The 20,591-nt window shown below is 39.6% G+C and overlaps 1 protein-coding gene across 10 annotated transcripts in view; it reads right to left on the reverse strand.

The window, feature by feature from the left end:
- ATE1 (arginyltransferase 1) overlaps positions 1 to 20,591 on the reverse strand; it is a 154,596-nt gene that overhangs the window by 26,823 nt on the left and 107,182 nt on the right. For 9 of the 10 annotated variants that reach the window (XM_061162796.1, XM_061162800.1, XM_061162799.1 and 6 more), the window contains one exon: positions 10,948 to 11,068. In XM_061162796.1, coding sequence (XP_061018779.1) covers positions 10,948 to 11,068 — 121 coding nt within the window. Of the gene's footprint in view, positions 1 to 10,947; positions 11,069 to 17,298; positions 17,755 to 20,591 lie in introns of those variants that run through there. The other variant, XM_061162801.1, reaches the window with a different exon arrangement.

Here is a 20,591-nt window from a genome sequence, read left to right on the forward strand (position 1 = left end):
TCCCGAAGCCCTCCACTGAAGCTATCCAGGGTAGAAACTGGTCACTCAACTACAGCGTCTCAGGACAGTAACTGGGTTGTGTGAGCACATTCCTTGGTCTGACCCCAGCTCTTAGGGCCATGGGCTGTGTGTACCCACCATGGACAATCTCCAGTACTTGGCAGAGGCCTCTAGTGAACTACAGCAGTGAGGTGTCAAGTCAGTCATCTGTACAGGTCTTCTCAGTGACAGGAATATTCTACGATGTGCTCCTCGTCCCAACCCCTTTCTACCTCTAACCAGCTGTCTGCCTCATGCATGCAGGTTTAGAGAAAAGAATAAGACAGGCACTGTGAGGATGAAGGAAGATGACACGTGTTAAGGGTTTTAGCACAGTGCTTGGACCAAGAAATATGAGTTATACGAGTCTCAGCTACCAATACTACGTGTACCAAAACAGAACAGGTGGCAGAGAGGGAGAGAGGCCCCAGGCCCCCTCGTCTTTCGGTTCTCCCAGACTGGTGTTTTTCAAATTGTGAGTGGCATTCACTGTTATGGATCAATGTAATGGACTGTGAATGGCATTTCTTAGAGTGTGAAAAAAACTACAACAAATTCAAAACGTGGGACTTCCCCGGCTGTCCAATGGTTAAGACTTCGCCTTCAAATGCAGGGGGTGTGGGTTTGATCCCTGGTCAGGTAGCTGGGATCCCACATGTCTTGTGGCTAAAGGACCAAGACATAGAACAGAAGCAGTATTATAACAAAGTCAATAAGGTTTTTTTAAAAAATTAACACAAAAATAAAATGCTACAGAGCATCAAATGAGAAAGGATGCATATTGTTCAGCATATTTTTGTTTCAGCCGTGTGTGTGTGTGTGTGTGTGTGTGAGAGACAGAGACAGAGACAGAGACAGAGACAGAGACACAGAAGGCAAGCAGGTACTCGAGGAATGTGTCATTATGTCACAATGTAAAGGGACGTTTCTAACAGTGGCCTAGAGTGCATGCATGTGTGTGTGCTCAGCTGCGTTTGATTCTTTGCAATCTCAGGGCTGTAGCCCATTAGGCTCCTCTGTCCATGGGATTCTCCAGGTAAGAATACTGGAGTGGATTAGCCATTTCCTTCTCCAAGGGATCTTCCCGACCCAGGGATCAAACCTGCGTCTCCTGCACTGGCAGGAGGATTCTTTACCATTGAGCCACCTGGGTAAGTTCACTATCTGAAACTGCTTGACTGCACCTAAAACTACAGTGGAATTTCAATCTTCTGATCACAACAGTGAGGAAGATTTAGGGTGGCACCTCCCGACACCTCTACCAGATGTCTACAAGCACCTTTAATTCATCAGGTCCAAAGTAAAACTCATTATTTCCTTCTCTGAAAAATCTGCTCATCTTCATGCTTCTCACTTCAGAAATGAGAGAATGAACCCAGTTCCTGTCAGAACCCATCACTCTTGTGATAACTTTCTCCCCTCCCCATTACCATCAACAGTGAACCCAGCCAGTCCTGTACATCCCACTTTTGAAGAGTTTTACTAGCCTCTCTCTCCGTCTCTGTTACCAACCATTCCCACCTACCCTATCTCAGCCACCAATATCTTCTGCTTAAAATGCTGTATACAAAACCCTTCTAGTTGGTCTTCCTACCTCCAATCTTTACCAAGTCCCATTCATTCTCCACTTGTGAAGTAGAAATAACACTCTGTTGATGTCACTCAGGGCTGAAAACCCTTTCATGGCCTTCCAGTGTTTTCAGAAGAAAAAGCTGAACTCCGGATAATGATTCACAAAGTCCTGCACTGGCCAGCTGCCTCTCCTTGCTCCAAGCCCACGGCCACTCTCAACTCTAGCAGTGTCCTCTGCTCCTCAGACCTTCTGAATACGCTCTTCTTTGCCTAGAGCTCTTGGATTCTGTTTCTTTTAAAATTCTAACTTAGATCACTTCATCAATTAGTGTTCCATCTCCCACACCCTGTCCAAATCAGAGCTGAGGACGCTGCTATGTGAACTAACTGCATTATACATTACCACCAATATACTACTTTTTTCATTTTCCTCAAACAGCTGGAGTATCCTTTGCTAAATTCACTGAGGGCCGGGATGAGTAATTTACACCAGTCATAAAGCACAACACCGGAATTAATACTTGTTTGTGGTCCTTACTCTATCTGCTCGAATGCACCTGACATGTTCAGCTGACATCAGAGACCTGTCACCTCCTTCTGTACTTTTCGGTGTCCTACACTAGACCTCTCTTGGGATTGCCTCTTACAGCCCTTGGCCTCACCTGGCTCACGCTACAACTGTGGCATGTAGTTCCATGAAGGACAGAAGGTCTGTCTGTCTCGCTTTCTGCCTTTCAGAGACAGCAGCCTGCTGGGCCACAGGAGCCTGCTCTTTATTTGTACAGGTACAAACTGAAAATGCAGAGGCGTTAACACCCAACGAGACAACCATCAGCCAGGGGACAGGCTTCGATCCCTCAGGTGGCCAACTCTGAGACACATACCAGAAAGGCGCTTAGAAGGGCTGACCTCCAGTCCTTAAAGTGGTAGCTCATACAGTAACACAGCCTTCTATCCTTTCCCTCCTTCCCTAGTTCACTCTCTCTAGTCCCCTCCTCCCGTTCTCTAAGACAATTTCTCAAATGAATCATCTGAGTGCAAACCCATGTGTCAGATCTGCTTCTGGAAAGAAATCAGACTAAGACAGTCTCTCTCTTTAGCATTACAAGTGCTTCGATTTTTATTCCTGTTTTCTTATTTTGCTAGGAGGTAGGTAACTTTATTCTTTCCCTATGTGTCAAAACTGTCTTTCCTATTTTCAGCAAATTTTATTTTATTATTGGTGAACACTCCACAGAAGCATGAACAAGTCAAGTCTGCTCTAAATGAGGTCTATTTCAAATGAATGGCAGCTAGGAAAATACATTTCTTACAAGAACAGGAATTCTACCCCAGTTTCCATGTTTACATTAAAAAACATTTTGCCAGCATCACAAGAAGGAACATTCATAAAATAAACAGACCTCCTCATACCTTCATGTTATAGCTTGCTTATTTTTCTGCAGAGAGAATGTATATTAAACATCCACAAAACAGAATCTAATCAGTTTAAAGTACCTTGCAGGCAAATGCAGAGACTATTCTCACACTGAAGTTGGGTATGAATGATTTCAGAAATTCGGGCTGCTACACTTGCCATTTTGGGTCAGTTTCTCCAATAGCCATCAGGCACTGGATTGAATATCACATGATGCAGGCTCCACAATACAGAGTACTGACCGATAATTCACAAGGTAGGAAGATGTTCGGTCAACTGCAAATGATTTTAGGGCTGATGACATTCTGGGATATCATCGTTTCCCCTTTCTTTACTTATTTAATCTTTAAGCATTCCATTGATTGTCAGAGATCACTAAATTTACTGGCTAAGCAAAGCTTTTAAATTCTCTCCTTTCACTGCTGCTTTCCAACATCAGACAAAGTTTAAAAAATTGTTTTTAAATTTGTTTAAAACCAGAATGTATGGAGATGGACAGTGCTTACAGCATTTCAATGATTTGGGGTAGTAAGTTTTCACTTTTATTACAATAAAATATCCTTGTAGTTACATGTCTTCTCCAAATTTTCCAAAGTACCTAGATGAGAGTATTCAAAGAACTCTATTATCACCAATGACAATAAACTTATTTTTATATAAAAGCACCTGAAATTAACATCTTCCAACTCTGATACGTAAGTGCACACTCCAAGTATAACATATCTAATGCCTAAAATTAAGATGCCACAAAGCTCCCTAACAGCTAGAAACAAGCCTCCTTGACACGCCATGGCTTTGTCAGCTATTAGAGGGCACAGACTGAATCCCATTTCTTTGTTAAGATCCACATTCTTACACATTCTAACTTTTCTGAAACCCAAATGCATCTTATAATTCATGGAGTCAGTGTCTAATTGGCAACACTGTTTCTTAGTAGTAGCTAAAATAAAGGGCTAAAACTTGATGATGTCTCATATTCAACAGAATATCACAGTTCATCCAGCATTTAAACAGCAGGTTATTGGCTTTATTTTTATTCTTTAACTGACATTTTGGACAATCCCTTCATGATACAAAAAATGTCAGTTTTCGTTCAAACAATAAACAAAATAGCATAGCAAGGTGTCACACATTAGAACCAGGCATCACTAGCATTTATAGACATATTCTGAAGTATCATGATATTTTTAAGCCTGTTAGAATCATACTGAAATAATTTTTATTATTATAGAATTATTTATATTGAAAACTGGGTGACTATAAAAAGGATTATTTAAACAATTATTTCTATTACATAAGCGAAAAGAAAGAAATCAAGAGAAACATTTCCTTAACAGCTAAATGGAAATCTTAAGTCTGCTTTCACACATTTTCAGAGGTATTTCAGGTTGCCTCTGGCCAAGGCTCTAACAACTTTCAGTCACTGACTTACTGCTCACACATACATGCCTTATTGAGTAAAGACTGGCTAGTAAAAACTTGTAAAACAGTATTTAAAAAATGTCTCTATAAGACTGGCTTTTAAAAAAACACTTTTAAAAATGAGAACAGTTGTTTACAACTGTTGAAGTTTACCTTAATGAGTCTCAGCTTCACATTTTAATAGAAAATGCAAATATTAAAACATTATAATACTTTACTCTTATGCATAAATATTATAGGAAAGACTTGTTTTGCTCCTTAGTGTCCTCATTAAAAGATCATGCAAACTAGGGAAACGTAGCTTCTAATTTTTAAACCAGGAGTCATGTCAGTGCTATACTAACATCTGAATAAAGAAGGCATATCTTTGAAAAGGAGTTAGGTGGGAAAATACACTAATAATAAAGTGATATCTTTAAGTGGAAGGGGATAAACTGAAAAAAATTAGAGGAGACTGTAACTTTCTACATTTTCCATATGAAAACACATTCCCCAGATTCACCAAATGTAAGAGCCAAATTTCCAAAGATATTTTCTTGGTTTGCTGCCTGGTCTGTTTATGGGGCTTCCCTGGTGGCTCAGACAATAATCTGCCGGCAATGTAGGAGACCCGGGTTTGATCCCTGGGTCAGGAAGAACCCCTGGAGAAGGGAATGGCCACCCATTCCAGTACTCTTGCCTAGAGAATTCCACGGACAGAGAAGCCTGACGGGCTACAGTCCATGGGGTCACAAAGAACTGGACACAACTGAGTGACTAACACATGGCTGGTTACACGGTTCTTTATGACATGTAGTAGGCTACAATGAGTTCTATCTCCAACTGGCTACATCTAACAGAGCCATCTTTACTGGCAACAAAGAATTTATGCTTGTTAAGTAGTACCCAACAGGGATTCCCTTGTGGCTCAGCTGGTAAAGAATCCGCCTGCAATGTAGGAGACCCAGGTTCCATCCCTGGGCTGGGAAGATCCCCTGGAGAAGGGAAAGGCTACACACTCCAGTATTCTGGCCTGGAGAATTCCATGGACTGTCTAGTCCATGGAGTCGCAAAGAGACAGACACGACTGAGCGACTTTCACTTTCACTTTTTCAAGTATCCAACAATCAACATTATTCATTTTGCAACTTCAAATGGGCAGGTCAACATCAAATCTGGACTTACCCAGAGGAGAATTAAAAGAATAACAACTTAAAAAAAAAAAAAAGCGTAACAACTTAATTCCAAATCTAAAATGATTTAGAAAGCCACTGTCTACTTAACTATAAGTTATCACTGCAGCACATTTTTAGGGACCCTAGGAAGTTTCAGTACATTTGCTTTCTCACAGGCATTGTTTCCCAGTGATTAGGATGACATTATAGCTGAGGTCCATCCTCTTTTGAGGGACCATAAGCACAACATTCAGGACGTGATGTCAGGCGTGGAGGAACCAAGCAAGCCGGTCTGAGCCAGAGCTCTTTCTGAGCCTGGCCACTTCACACACACAGACAGCCAAAGTGGGACTTGCTTTTTCCTACGGGCATACACGACAGAAACTGCAGAGGTACAGAAAAAGTGCCAGGGAGAAAGGGGGATGGAGTAAAGACAGAAAAGAGACAAATGAAACAACATAAAACAAAATTTGGAGGCTCCAAGTTTCAGGGGATGGGGATCAAATTAGGAAAAAGCTTCTTGTACTAGTTTAGATTTCTGACAGCTGCTGGGAAGATTTTATGTTCCCTAAAAAGTTCTCTAACCTGGCAAAATGCATAAAAGCACTAAGTCAGAATTAGGTGCTATTATTTTTTTATGGTAAATTTAAATTTGATATCCTTACTAATAATTTATGGCTTAGTTACCTTATACAAAAATAAAGAAATTTCTTGCAAATATTTCAAAACGTGTACAGAAAAAGAGTGAAAGCTAGACTAATCTGTGATAAAATATATGCTTCTGTAACTCTAAGTGGAAAGAGAAATAAAGCTGATTCTAATCAGCACCTCTGAAATACAAAAAGTACTTATACAAATATTACACTGTAATGTTTGAATTAAGATTATATTCCTGATTAAAAGACATCATTTTTGTAATAAATAATACCCGAGGGATCAGTGGTGAAGCATTCAATTATGTTCTGAGCATAAAATAAGGTAACAGGGGAACACAGAGTAGAATAGTGCTTGGGAAACAGCATATACTCAATAAAGTTTTAATTTTTTTAATAAATCTAGAACCAAAAGGATTTTACTACCAACAAATAGTACTGTCGACTGAAAAAAAAAAAAAAAAGCTCAATGTAAGAGCTGTGAGTTAAGTTTTATTTGGGGCAAAACAAGGACTACAGCCCAAGAGGCAGTATTTTAGAGAGGTGGGGAGCGGTCAGCAGGAGGTGTGATTCTGGTGAGGGGGTATGAGCAGTCCAGCACACATCCTGTAGAGGTTTGCTGCGAGTCACAACAAGCAGATGTCTCTGTTACTGATTTTAGTGCTTTTCTAGATATGAGGAGATACAAAAATTGGGCTCCACTGGGATCATAAAAATATTCTCCTGAAAATATCTAACTATCTAAACGCCTGTTCTGCCAGTTTTTCGCAGAGCACAGAGTGCCTCATTCCTGATCCTGAACTCCCTTCAGGAGTGCTGAAAGTCAGTGGCTACAAAATTTTGTAACTTAATCCTGGTAGAGGCAGTTGGCAAATGCCAATTTTCAGTTGGCAGTACAATACTCTGCAACATTAAGAATCAAATCAAATCATAGCTTATCATGGTTCTCAAACCGACTCCAAACCACTGGGTTTACTCTTTCAGTGATGCTTGTGAAGTATCTGTATTAGATACTGTCTATCACGTAAGTAGAGGCATCTGTTTGGTGAATCATCAACCACATTAGTGGTCAAGCAGTTTTTACTAAAAGTAAGAAGCAACACAAAGTATTAAGAATAACTACAAAAATGTGAAGCATGATTTGTTTTTTTAAAAAAATACAAACAGCTAAGTACACAGAAAAAAAAGATGAGAAGATCATAAAAAAATTAACAATGATTGTTGCTGTAGTATGAATCATTTTATTTTCCTTCTTGGTAGTGGTTTTATGCATTTGAGCAACTTTTCTACTAGTGTTTCAAACATTTTAAAAAGTAATTAAATTAATCCAAAAAAGTAACAGGTAACTGTAATGCAAAAATTTTGAAGTCTATACATATCCAACTATTAATTTAAAAAACAATCTACCACATTTACTTAAAAATCTTTTGAGGAACTTTGGAAATCCCTTGTTTAGACGAGACAGAGATCTATTTATGAACAAAAGAATCTCTTTAAAATTTTCCAAGTTACTTTACTTTGCCAGCCCCTCCCCCCATGGTACTGTAAAGCAGTGAATACAGTAGGTTTTTATCAATGTGCAGGCTTCTTAGCAGAGCAAATAACCAAAGAACCCAAATCCCCAAAATGTGCAGGATTGGAGGAGGGTGGGTTGAGGGCAGGGAAGAATAGAATTTCCAGACATTGTCAGCAATTCAGAGTTAGGGAAATGTAAGTTTTCTTGCAAGTAGCCAGTGATGCACTTGTAGCCAAAGACTGTCTCACAGACAGCCATGGTGATCAACTGTGCCTTTCGCAGAGAACTTTACTGAAACAGCTGAAAGGAGGAACAAGATTTTAGTGAAAAAAGCACCACGCCGACTAACAATATTGCCCATATTAAGCTCTGTATTTTCTGAGTCAAGGTTTGGGTCATGTAAAAGTAAAGCTGGCCCCAGAGAAGAGAGCAGTTTTTCACAGATTGCCATTTAAATCTCAAATGACCATGTTTCACAGCATGCTCAATACATTCCAGCATGTAACTGCATTTTAATTTCCTAAAACCACAGGTTATAAGTCTGATTTCAAATAGTGTCTGGACTGTGATATTCAATACTGATAAAACTATACGGTGTTCTTCAGAAAGTTCCAAAGATTCGGCATATGGAAAAGGATCTTCATTTTCTTTGAAGCACTATTATCAAAGAAATTAACTCTTCTGACTTTTGCGAATGAATCTAAAGAGTGGATATTAAGAGCTGAAGCTACTACCACAGAAATGGAGCTTAGATTACAGGAAAGGAACATGCTGTATGCTCCTCACTCACCAGGGTGTAGTACACATCACGTGACAAACCCGCATACATGAGACTTCAAATTTTCTTTGCCATGAAATGCTCATCGGTGCTTACTTTGGAAAATGAATTCAAAATATACTGACATGAATGAACCATTGTATTTTATTGTCCATTCAGTACACAGAAATCATTCAGTCACCTTTTCAATTTTATAAACCAGGGAGAGCTTGCTGACTGCGTTAATCTCCCAAGTACATGTAAGAAGAGCAGCAGTCTTTACAATAGATCAAGAGAGAAAAAGGGAAGGTGAAGTTGTGTCATGAACTTGGGAGTCAGAACCAATTTAAGATGATATTATTATTCAGTTGGAAGGAATTTATAGACAAATTTTTACATGTAAACATGAAACAATGCACTAACATGGTCGGCAATTTTCACCACAGGGACTGGCTCTGATCTGCCCTTGAGAAAAGATAAAGGGAAAAATTTTTTATAAGGGGATAGAGTGGTTAAGTACAGATGACTTCGAACAACATGGGTTTGAACTTCTTGAGTCCATGTATACTCAGAATTTTTTCAATAATGAAGTTCGACACAATTGGTTAAATTGTCATTAAATGTGTCTTGGTTAAATCCAAGAATGCAGATAGAAAGGACCAAGTCTAAATTATATATGGATTTTCAACTGGGTGGAGGGCTGGTGCCTGCCCCCGGGTTGTTCAAGGGTCAACTGTATATGCTTTCCTCTAAAATACTACTGCCTTTTATTTTGAGCCTGACTCCAAAGCTAATCGACAAATTCATTTGTTTTTAAGCAACAAATCTATTTCATCAATGAGGTAGAACTTAGAACGAAATTCCGATCAGTAATTTAAGCTGAAGGAACTACAAAGCTTTGGTTGCTCCACGAAACTAAACATCTAAAAAACCTGGAGTTAACCATAGGGTGCCTAGCAAATGGGTCCCTCTAGCTGTTCTTCATTGGATTCTAATGTATCGTTATGTGTAAGAAGCGCCCACTCTTGAATTCATAACAGCTTTTTCCAGAAGTTAACAAAATACACAGGTACATAAATCATTTTTTTTTTAATGAAACCTAATATATGGGGGGAAAAAGACTGCATTTCTTTCCTTGTCCTCTGTCTTCATATTTAATTCATCCAATTACTTTCTTCTTTTCCCCCGACCTCTCCATTTCTCTCTTCTTCTTTTTCCCTAAACTTAGACTAGACCACAGGTGGCTAGTGGGAACATGTGCACATTTTTAAGAAGTAAGTACAGGGCATCTCCTCTGGTGGGCTATGTTGACAGAAAGGTCAACGAAGCGCACACTGAAATATCTGGGAACTTCAGTCTGGGGGAAGACACACACGGCAACTGAATGGACCCATCACAGAGCACAAGAGCATCACGACCACAACGAACACAGGGAGGGTGGGGAGGGCTGTGGGGAGGAGAACTGCTGTAAACAGGAGGTGGTACTCAGATGACAGGGACGTGAACAAACCTCCATGTCTTTTCTCCAAGAGAGGCTTCAGGGCAAAGAAAGGCAAACGCAGAAGCTTGTGGCATACACAGGATGAGGTATGTTAATTGGCCTAACAATCACCAACACAAGAGGGGGGTTTTGTTCTCAATGTGACTGTTTTAATCCTTATTACAGTCCAATATGAAAGGTCTTATTATCATCTTGATTGTTAAGGCTAGGAATCTGGGGCCAGAGAGATGATGAAATTGTTGAAGAATACCCAGTTTACCAGCTGATGATGGAGTTAGGTGAGAAAGCAGGAAGCCTGGCTCCCGGGCTGTACTCTCAGTGACTTTATCTGCTACCACTACGCAATATCCAAAGGAGAGTATTAAGAGAGAAAATATGGCTGGGGTTATTCTGGGCAGGAGTAAGAAGAAATGACAGAAACGAAGCAGCACCAGAGATGGCAAGAAGTCAAGAAAGTGTCATCACAAAACCCATCGCAGCCGCCTGGGCCCCTGTGAAACCATCCCACAACTATATTCAGTCCAACTGGTCAATACTTCTATCTTCTTGACACTGGCTAAATAATCCAGTGAACAATTCGTACGCACTGTGATAGTGGTCAAAGTAATGGATAATGGTGTCAGCCCTCAAAGCATGTGAAAACCAACCAAATGGAAGAAGCTGGGTCAGCAAGTAGCACAAGCACAGGCAGCTTCCGCATTTCTTTGCAGAACCGTGACTGTGAGTGTGTGACTGCTTTATGTACGCACACGCAGCGTCTCTTGTTTTAGAAACACACACGTCTGTGCACAAGCACTCACACACTCTCTGTAATGTTTATATCGAAAGTCACTAGACCCTGTCAAGGGCCACAGTCACACATGCGGACTCCGAAACAGAGCCAGTGATTTCTGGCTGGGCTCCGCTTCAGACATACCTGCTTCCGGGTCCTGGTTGAAACGGCAGTACTTGGATTTCTCAAGTGAGGGCAGGCACTGCTCAATGGGGACCCAAACATACGTCTCAGGACACAGCAAATCCGACGGTCTGTACTGACCCTAAAGAGAAGTAAAGAAAAAAGGCACCGACATCACTAACACAGTGACTTCGTAGCTTCAAGGCTCCAGAATTCCAGGGACGGCATTAATCACAAGTTTAAATGAAGTCAACCAGGAACAGCTTTACTGTAAACACCTAAACAACCCTATTAGTAACTGTTTTCCTAGCTCAAGAATGCACATTTGATTCAAAGGCTCTCAAACTCATGTATCACCCTTTGGGATGCCTGTGTTGACTTAGAAGATCGGAATTTCTACTTTCTTTTGGGATAAATATATAATATGATTCCTGCTGAGCTGACTGCTAAGAATACCCACTTCCAAATTCAAGTGGACACAAGTGTTAGTTAATAAGTGAAATTTTGTATTTGAGAGCATTATGATTTATACATGAAATAAATTTATTTTCCAGAGTGGAATTTCACTACCCTTAGTCAGAATTCTTAAATTCGTAAGCTCAGCTGATAATATTGATTCCATTCTAATGCACTAAAAAGTACTGCCTGGTCAACACGCTTCCATCAGCAATCTAGACTGATAAATAGACTATATAACAGATACTAAAGGAAAAAAAAAATCACTCCTCTAAGGGTAATTTGGTAGCCACTTAACAGAGAATAGTACAAATTATGTGAAATCATTCAGTCAAAATTTTCAGAAATATTAAAGTCAATTAAAATTCCAAACATTTCTTCTCTAAATTTTAACATTCAAAATTCACCATAGAGGTTAAATCTAAACATTGGTTTTCCATTTTTTTTAACTACAGACCATAGTAAGAAATACATTTTACATTATAACCTAGTAAACCTATATGAAAATATAAAACTATTAATAGGAACAAATCTTTTACTATACAATGCTTACCCATGTTATGTAATCCTCTATTTTCTATTCCATTTCATTTTTTAAAAAAATGATGCTCTTGGACCATTTAACCAGCAAAACTGCTTTCATAAACAGCAAATGGGTCACAAGCTCAGAGTTTGAAAAACACTGCCTAGTGCAAACCTCATGACAAAGAACACTGCTGTTTCAGGGTGGAGCACTGTTACAGCTTTGAGTCAGAAAGGTGCTCTATAACTTAGACTTAAAATGGACACCACGCCCTCCCAGCATTCAAAACATTCAGCAGTCTGTAAGATAATGGAGAGATTATACATAAAATGTACACAAACAGATTAATTACTGCTTTTGAGATTGTGGAAGAGAATTCAAGGAGGATATTGAGTTTTAACGGGACTTAGTTTCACTGGCTAAGTGTGGGACAGGCTGAAAAGGAATGAGAACAATCTAGATGAAGATTACAGCATAAACAAATATAACACTGGGAAACAGGAAACAGCAGAGCGCTGCAGAAATAGAAAGGTAGGTCATGGATCAGCTTCAGAAATCATGTTCTAGACTTTATTCTAAATGAAATGGGAATGCTTGCTGGCTAGGACAGAAGGCAGACAGTATGAAGATCAGACTCAGGTCTCTAACTCCAATCTTCCTGCAGTCTTCACAGCATTGCTGATGCCTTACTGCCTCAGAGCAGTAAAGGTCACCCAGACAGGGCAGGTCCAGGTGGACACACTCACCTGATATTAAAACTCATAACACGGGATTATTTAGAAATGAATTAATGATATACTTAGGAAGTATAGTAAAGCCAGTTATTCCACTGATACCTACCTTATCAAAAGTAATGCCATTCTCCCCACCAATTCACAGACAATTTTCTTGTGGAGAGGGACAGTATGAGGCAGTGCTGTCTACGTGAACGAATGTGGACACTACACAGCAGTCTACGCAGTGGCTCCAGAGCTGCCCGCCCGCCCCGTCCCCTTTTTGGTTACAGGCTATTTTCAGAATCTCTTGGCGGTAGAGTGGAGCTAAACATACAAGCTAAAGAAATTTTTTAAAAAGGATTAACTTTTCTTGACTTTGGCGTACACAAAGATTCCTTAGAACACAAAAGCAATAAGTATGAAAGAAAAAACTGATGAATTGGACTGCATCAAAATTATACTATCTTCAAAAACTTATTAATAAATAGGCAAGCCAAAGATTGGGGAAAATATTAACAAAACTTGTATTAGATAACATATCTGTATCCAAAACATATAAAGAATTTAACAAGTCATTAATAAGAACAATCCAAGTTTTTTAAAAGTCAAAAAGACTTAAAAATTTTACCAAAGATATATGAATGTCTAAGAAACCTAACATCAGTTACCAGAAATGCAACTCAAAACTACACTAAGATACCGATGAATCCCCACTGCAGTGGCTCTCCACAATTCCCACAATACTTAGAAGACCAAGCTCTGGCAAGGTTCTGGGCCATCTAGAACTTGAATACTGTTGGTTTAAAGTGGCATAACCATTTGGGATAAAATAAATATTCTTGTAAGCACATTATCTCTGTATATGTCCAGGATAAATTCCTAGAACTGGAATTGCTGGGTGTAAGGGTTTTAAGTTTTATAGCACAAAACGATTTCCCACAGAAGTTGTGTTGATTTATACTTCCATCAGCAGTGGTATGCATGCAAGTGCTAATTTCCCCATAGCCTTATCAACAGTGTACTACTGAAACTTTCCATATCTGCCAATCTGAGAAGTGGCATTTCACTGTGGTTTTAATTTGCATTATGAATCATTCCACATATTTAAAGGAATTGGTATTTCCCTTTCTATAAAGCTGGCTCATTTTGTTGTTAGATTTATGGTGCTAGTAACTGAAAAACTTTTTATATATTAAGAAAATTAACCCTTAATTTGTAAACTATGTTGTATTTTCCACATTTGTCTTTTGACTGTGTGTACTATGCTCTTCTGTCATGTAGAAATCTGGTAAATGGTCAAATGTATCATTTTTTTTTTAATGGCATCTGGGTTTTATAATATAAATAAAAAGGCCACTATCACTCCAAGACTATAAAAACATTTTCATGGTTTTTCTCTTAATATTTTTATGGTTTTACAACTTTACATTTACATTTATGCTCCACCTAGAAGTTATTCTGGTGAAGACAGAAGACAAGGATTCAACCTAATTTCTTTCAGATGTTTACCAAGTGGCTTCAAGAGCATTTTTTAAACAATTCTCATTTTCCCTGATGATTTAGAATTTAAAATGTCTTTGATAACTTACTAAATTTCCAATTATATTTAAATCTCTTTCTGGACTTTCTACTTATTTTGTTATACTTCTGTCTGTGTCCTCATATACCAGTGCCATATAGTTTTAAATATTAAAGTTCTAACATAATATCTGGTAGAGATAACCCCCCTTATTGTTCTTCATTTGCACAATTTCCTGGTTCTTCTTGCTTAATTATTCTAGGATTCTGTTTAGTACAAAAGACCACCAATATGAATAAGGAAACTAATAAAAATGGATGGTATATCTTGTCTATTGTGATCACACAATATATAAGAAGAGAATCCCAAGAGAATTCCTAGTAAGAGGAAAATATAGCATTCTAAGTTAAAAAAAAAAAAAAAACAAGGAAAAAAGAAGCCCAAAATATACAAATGACACCATTTTCTAATTTAAGGCAAAACTAAATGCTGACTGACTAAGATGCACAGATCAAATTCTGGGGGGAAACCAGCCATCAACTGTGAGTCTTTAAGACAAAAACAGACATATTCCATGCAGATATACTGATTCAACAGCAGCCACCTGAACCCAGTGCCTAGATTTAACAATGATGCTGACAATAAAAAATATTCAGTCAATGAACACTAAACGACTCCTGATTTTGTGACAGGCACCAGATGCTGGGAACAAAAAGATAAACAAATTAGCCCATCTCTAGATAATTCACAGTCTACTGGGAGTTACTGACCTGGAGAAAGATAAAGCACACATAAGAATGTATTGTGATCAGGCACAACTGTCCAAAGTTCCTAAATTTTTACAATGTTCTTTTAAGGCAACACTTGCTTATAATAGATGTTTTATTTTTAACTCTTTAAATAATCAGGTTATCTCACTGAAAAAACATAAATGTATACATTGTAACTTCTGATCATTTAAAATAAAAATTTTAGATTAGGTAAAAACATTATTTTTCTCCTAAGTATAGGCTTATTTCAGTGTTTCAAATATTGTCTCAAGCCATCAAAGAGTGCAAAAAATTTTATGAAATAAACCACTTTGAACTGTTATGCTTTCTAAACTTAGCTGGTAGAGAGTTACGTGACCAAACTGCTTGCAGTTCAATCTAAAGTTGCCATCACACATGGAAAACGCAGAGGCTTGAAAGCTGCCCTGACTTTCCAGCTAGTGTAAGAAAATGAAAAAGGTTTGTATTAAGAATGCAATTACTTAAGGATTTGGACATACTTCCCCATGGTCAGAAGGAAAAATATTTAATCAACCTCTAAGTACATTCATTCATAATGGAACAAGGAGGCAAAAGCAGATTAATCTTCTCCTAGGGTGCTGACTTTCTGTAAATAAGAAGAAATCTGAGTTACCACCAATTTTCTAAAGTACTCAAAATTTTGAAAATGTAATTGGTCTGACAGGGCTTATCTTACAATTGTTTAGAACACCCTTACAGTTTGATCTACATGTTATAAGACAAACTCAAGATTGCTCCCTACTCCTACTCCTCCCCTCACAAAACCCCATTCAACAAGGACAGCACCACATGAAATCTTACCAAGCAAGGGTCTCTAAGAGCAAAAGTTACAGGAGAGGATGATGCAGTTCAAGACAAGAAGCCTGGAAAAGGCAAAAGCTGTCTGCTAAAAAGCCTCAACACAGATGAGGAAATGCATGTTTTTCTTTATTAAACACTTCTGGTGAAGGGTAATTACCCATTCCAAAGTCCTCAAAGAGAAATAAGTTCAGCAAACTCTGTGATTTATAACTTCACCACCTGTTACAACTTCTGGAGCTGTTTACAAACTGGCACTGTTTTAGAACTAGAAAGCAAACAAACAAGGTGCCCTTACGACTGGAGCTGCCATAGGAGAGTGAAGATTCTACTCGAAGTACAACTGGGGTATTCAATGATTTTATTTTCTTTGAAGAAGACTACATAGACTATTTGTAAAAACACAAATTATACTACAGCTCCCCCCTGGGAAAAAGAAAAAATTAAAATACAGTCATAATATTTCAATCAACTTTACTAGGTTGTCACAGATCAAAATTCGAGGAAATGCCAAAGTTAAATCTAAAACACAAGGGGGAGAAACATTTCTTGATCCATTTCTATTAAAAATAATTGCTTCTTCTGGAAGAGGACAGCACACAATTTTGGGCTTTTGGTTAATGGAATGAATGGAGATTCTTTATACTTCCATGCTCTAGACCATAATTTGAGGAATATTTTATCATGCTACACTATTAAAGAATCACAAAATAAATTCTATGTCAAATATCTTAGTTTAGTGAAATATAATAGTCAGAATTTTGGCCTAAAAATTACATTCCCTTGATAGCAAGAGGTTAAAAGCATTTATCATATCTTACTGAATAATAGTGAACACGGGTAAGCTAAAGAGCATATAAAAGGTGCAAGTATTTAGAAAATTTTGATTTCACCATCATTAACAACTTCAGTAAAGATGTTTTAAGAGATTAACATCCTTTAACTTCTAATGAAAACACAGCCAATAACACGAGATTTTTCCCTCAGTTAAGGTATAGTTAGAAACCTGAATTTTCAAAGGCAACGGTTACATTAATTAGTTGGAAGAGAAGCAAAAAACAAAAACATGGTTCCAGTAAGCCCTGACAATTTTTTTACTTAATTTATGTCAGCATTTTCACTGATATGTAATTCATAAGCCATAAAAATCTACCCTTCTAAAGTGTAGTTTTTAGAATATCCCCAAGGTTGTGCAATCACTGTGCTATGTGCTTGGTCGCTTCACCGTGTCTGACTCTTTACAATCCCACGGACTGTAGCCCGCCAGGCTCCTCTATTCATAGGGATTCTCCAGGCAAGAATACTGAAGTGGGGTTGCCATGCCCTCTTCCAGGGGATCTTCCCAACCCAGGGATCAAACCCAGGTCTCCCACATTGCAGGCAGATTCTTTACCATCTGAGCCACCAGGGAAGCCCCCACCACCATCTAATTCCATAATATTTTCATCATTCCAAAAAGAAGTCCTGTACCCACTGGCAGCTGCTCTCCATTTTCTCTCCCCAAAAGTCCCAGCAACCACAAAATCTACTGACAATATTTTATTTTTAAAGTTTTTATTTTATACTGGAATACGGCCAATGAGGCTGAAAAGAGCCACTTGATGATGCTGAAGGAGAATGAAAGAGCCAGCTTAAGATTAAATATTAAAAAACCTAAGATCATGGCATCCGACCCCATTATTGCATGGAAAATAGAAGGGGGAAAGGTGGAAGTTATGACAAACTTCTTCTTCTTGGGCTCCAAGATCACTGTGGACGATGACTACAGCCATGAAATCAGAAGACAACTGATTACTTCTTGGCAAGAAAGCGATGACAAACCTAGACAGTGTGTTGACAAGCAGAGACATTACTTTGCCGACAAAGGTCCATATAGTCAAGGCTGTTGTCTTCCTAGTGATCGTGCATGGTTGTGAAAGCTGAATTATAGACGCAGAATGCCAAAGAATTGATGCCTTCGAACTGTGGTGTTGGAGAAGATTCCTGAAAGTCCTCTGGACAGCAAGGAGATCCAACCAGTCCATCCTAAAGGAAATCAGTCGTGAATATTCACTGGAAGGACTGATGCTGAAGCTGAAACTCCAATACTCTGGCTACCTGGTGCAAAGAGCTGACTCATCGGAAAAGACCCTGTGATACTGGCAAAGACTGAAGGTGGGAGGAGAAGCGGGTGACAGAGGATGAGATGGCGAGACGGCACCACCAACTCAATGGACATGAGTTTGCGTAAACTCCAGGAGTTGGTGATGGACAGGGAGGCCTGGCGTGTGGCAGTCATGGGATCGCAAAGAGTCGGACATGACAGAGCAACTGAACTGAACTAAACTAGAAAAATCCCTGATGCTGGGGAAGATCGAGGGCAGAAGGAGAAAAGGGCATCAGAGGATGAGATGGCTGAACGGCATCACCCGTGCAATGAACATGAACCTGGGCAAACTCTGGGAGACGGTGAAGGACATGGAGGCCTGGCGTGCTGCAGTCCATGGGGTTGCAAAGAGCTGGACACAACCAGGCGACTGACCCACTTGGCCGACGAACACCACTGTGACGGTTTCAGGTGGACCTCAAAGGGACTCAGACATACATATCCATATATCCATTCTCTCCCAAGCTCCCCTCCCATGAAGGCTGCCACATAACCTTAAGCAGAGCTCCCTGCGCTGTACAGAAGGTCCTGGCTGGCTATCCATTTACATATAGCAGTGTGTATCCAAGGCAATCCATTTTAAAACAGAGTATTTGTTTGCATTCCCATCCTCCCTATTGGAGGCAGAGTACAGACTAAACCCAGGACACAGCCGAAGCAGCCCTATGTGATGCGGCCCTCGTTACCTTCCTGGCCTGTCTTCTACCACTGTCCTCCTCCTCCATCACTCTGCCCTGCCCACACAGGTTTCCCTGCTGATCCTGGAACACTTCAGGGCTGCTCACTGACTGTCCTCTCTTCTGGTCCTACGGGTATTCCTGTGGCTAAGTCTGTCATCCACTTTAAGGTTTTGCTAAGTTGTCATCTTCTCAGTGAACCTCACCTATCCCCTTCTCCTGTTTTTCTTCCCTAGGACTTCCAACATTCTTGTTCAGTTTCTTTACTGTATCTACAGAAACTCCTGGGTAGAATGACGTGTCAGGGGTTTCAGTCTGATTTGTTCACAGACATATCCCCAAACCTGCTGCAATGACAGCAGGATGAACAACGAACCCAGTACGTATTGCCCGGCCCTTCCCTCTTCCTTTCTCTAAATACAGCAAGTGCTTTTTTTTAACACACTCTTGTACATTTCATGTGGCACACACAAATCAATCAGTATTTGCTGAATTTGTATTTATGATGCACCTCCACCACACTGTCACTGTTTATGACTAGTTCTCAACCTTTGGGAAAATACTAAAGGTGCAAAAACATAAAAAAGAAAAAAGTATGAGAACGTTACCATGACAGGGTATGTAAGAAATGCATGCGTGCTAAGTCACTTCGGTTGTGTCTGACTCTTTGCAATCTCATGGACCATTTCCCACCAGGCTCCTCTGTCCATGCAGACTCTCCAGGCAAGAATACTGGAGTGGATTGCCATGCCCTCCTCCAGGAGATCTTCCTGACCCAGGGATCAAACTTGTATCTCTTATGTCTCCTGCACTGGCAGGCAGGTTCTTTACCACTAGCGCCGCCTGGGAAGCCCTTGCCTCACTCAAGAAGGCTAGAAACTACTAGTTCAAGTCAATTTGTGTTTTTTTTTCCCTCAAAATATTTTTCCTTATTTCACTGGCATACACTCTCCTTTAAAGAAACATATAGCTTTTCATATTAAGCTTCCTATTAAGAAAAGGAGGGGGAAGTGTGACTTGCTTGGGGAAAGGCCTCTTCCTCGGCTCAGAGCTGAGCGGTGTCACTTTGGTTGATAAGGACAATAACAGTAATAATGAGTCCTTCCCATGTTTGTTAGGAACACAGCCCTCATCACGATACTGCGTATCATGAGTTAAATCTTATAATGACTTAAAAAGTAATGAAGATGGACATAATTTCTATTACACAGAGAAAAACCTAAGACCATTAAATGGGCATGATGAACTCTGAGCTAGACCCTTGATTCTCATTCTCTTCCTATATACCTAAATTTAAAAATATTCAACACATCTTTAAAGTATTTTCAAAATAACTTCAAAAAAACCGTAAAAATCCCGAGTCCAATAGGCACGGGGACTCTGCTCAGCATGGAGGATGGTGAGGTGAAATGAGCCCAGTGAGGCACCATCTGCTGGGGAAAAGGAGGCAGCTGTGCCCCAGTGCCTTTCACGAGTGGTGAACGTAAGGGGGGGGGGGGGGGGGAACGCGAGACGCTGTGGAAGCAGCAAGACGCAGCTGGAGAAGTGCAGCACAGACCACACCTCTGAGAAGAGCACCAAGGACTACAAGCAACGAGTGCGTGGAGCACAAAGGTAAAACCAGCAGCTTTCTCCCAAGACTCCTCAGAAGGGGGCTGTCTCCTCTGCAGAGTCTTAAAATCTGAGTAGCACCATGTTTGGAAAGAAAAATCAAGACACCGCAGCAAGTGTGGGCAGACCTAAGACCTACATAGACCATGTATGCCCTTGAGTTCCCAAACACATGTCTGTTGAAACTGCACCAAATAGAAAATGAAATTAGACAGAACTATTTTAGCTCTACAGACAGTACGCGGTCCTGTGGCTATGGGTTGGGAAGCTTCAAAAATAAATGCACATTTTGCTTTACATTCAAAATGTTAACATCAGGTTAGTCATAAAGAATAACTCCATCTTCTCTCTGAACAAACGCCAATTTCCATAAATTCACATTTATTACCAGTAGGTATCTTTCTTTTTAATACAGAATGTGTTCAAAG

Source organism: Dama dama, chromosome 15 (genome assembly GCF_033118175.1).
Source record: "Dama dama isolate Ldn47 chromosome 15, ASM3311817v1, whole genome shotgun sequence".
NCBI lineage: Eukaryota > Metazoa > Chordata > Mammalia > Artiodactyla > Cervidae > Dama > Dama dama.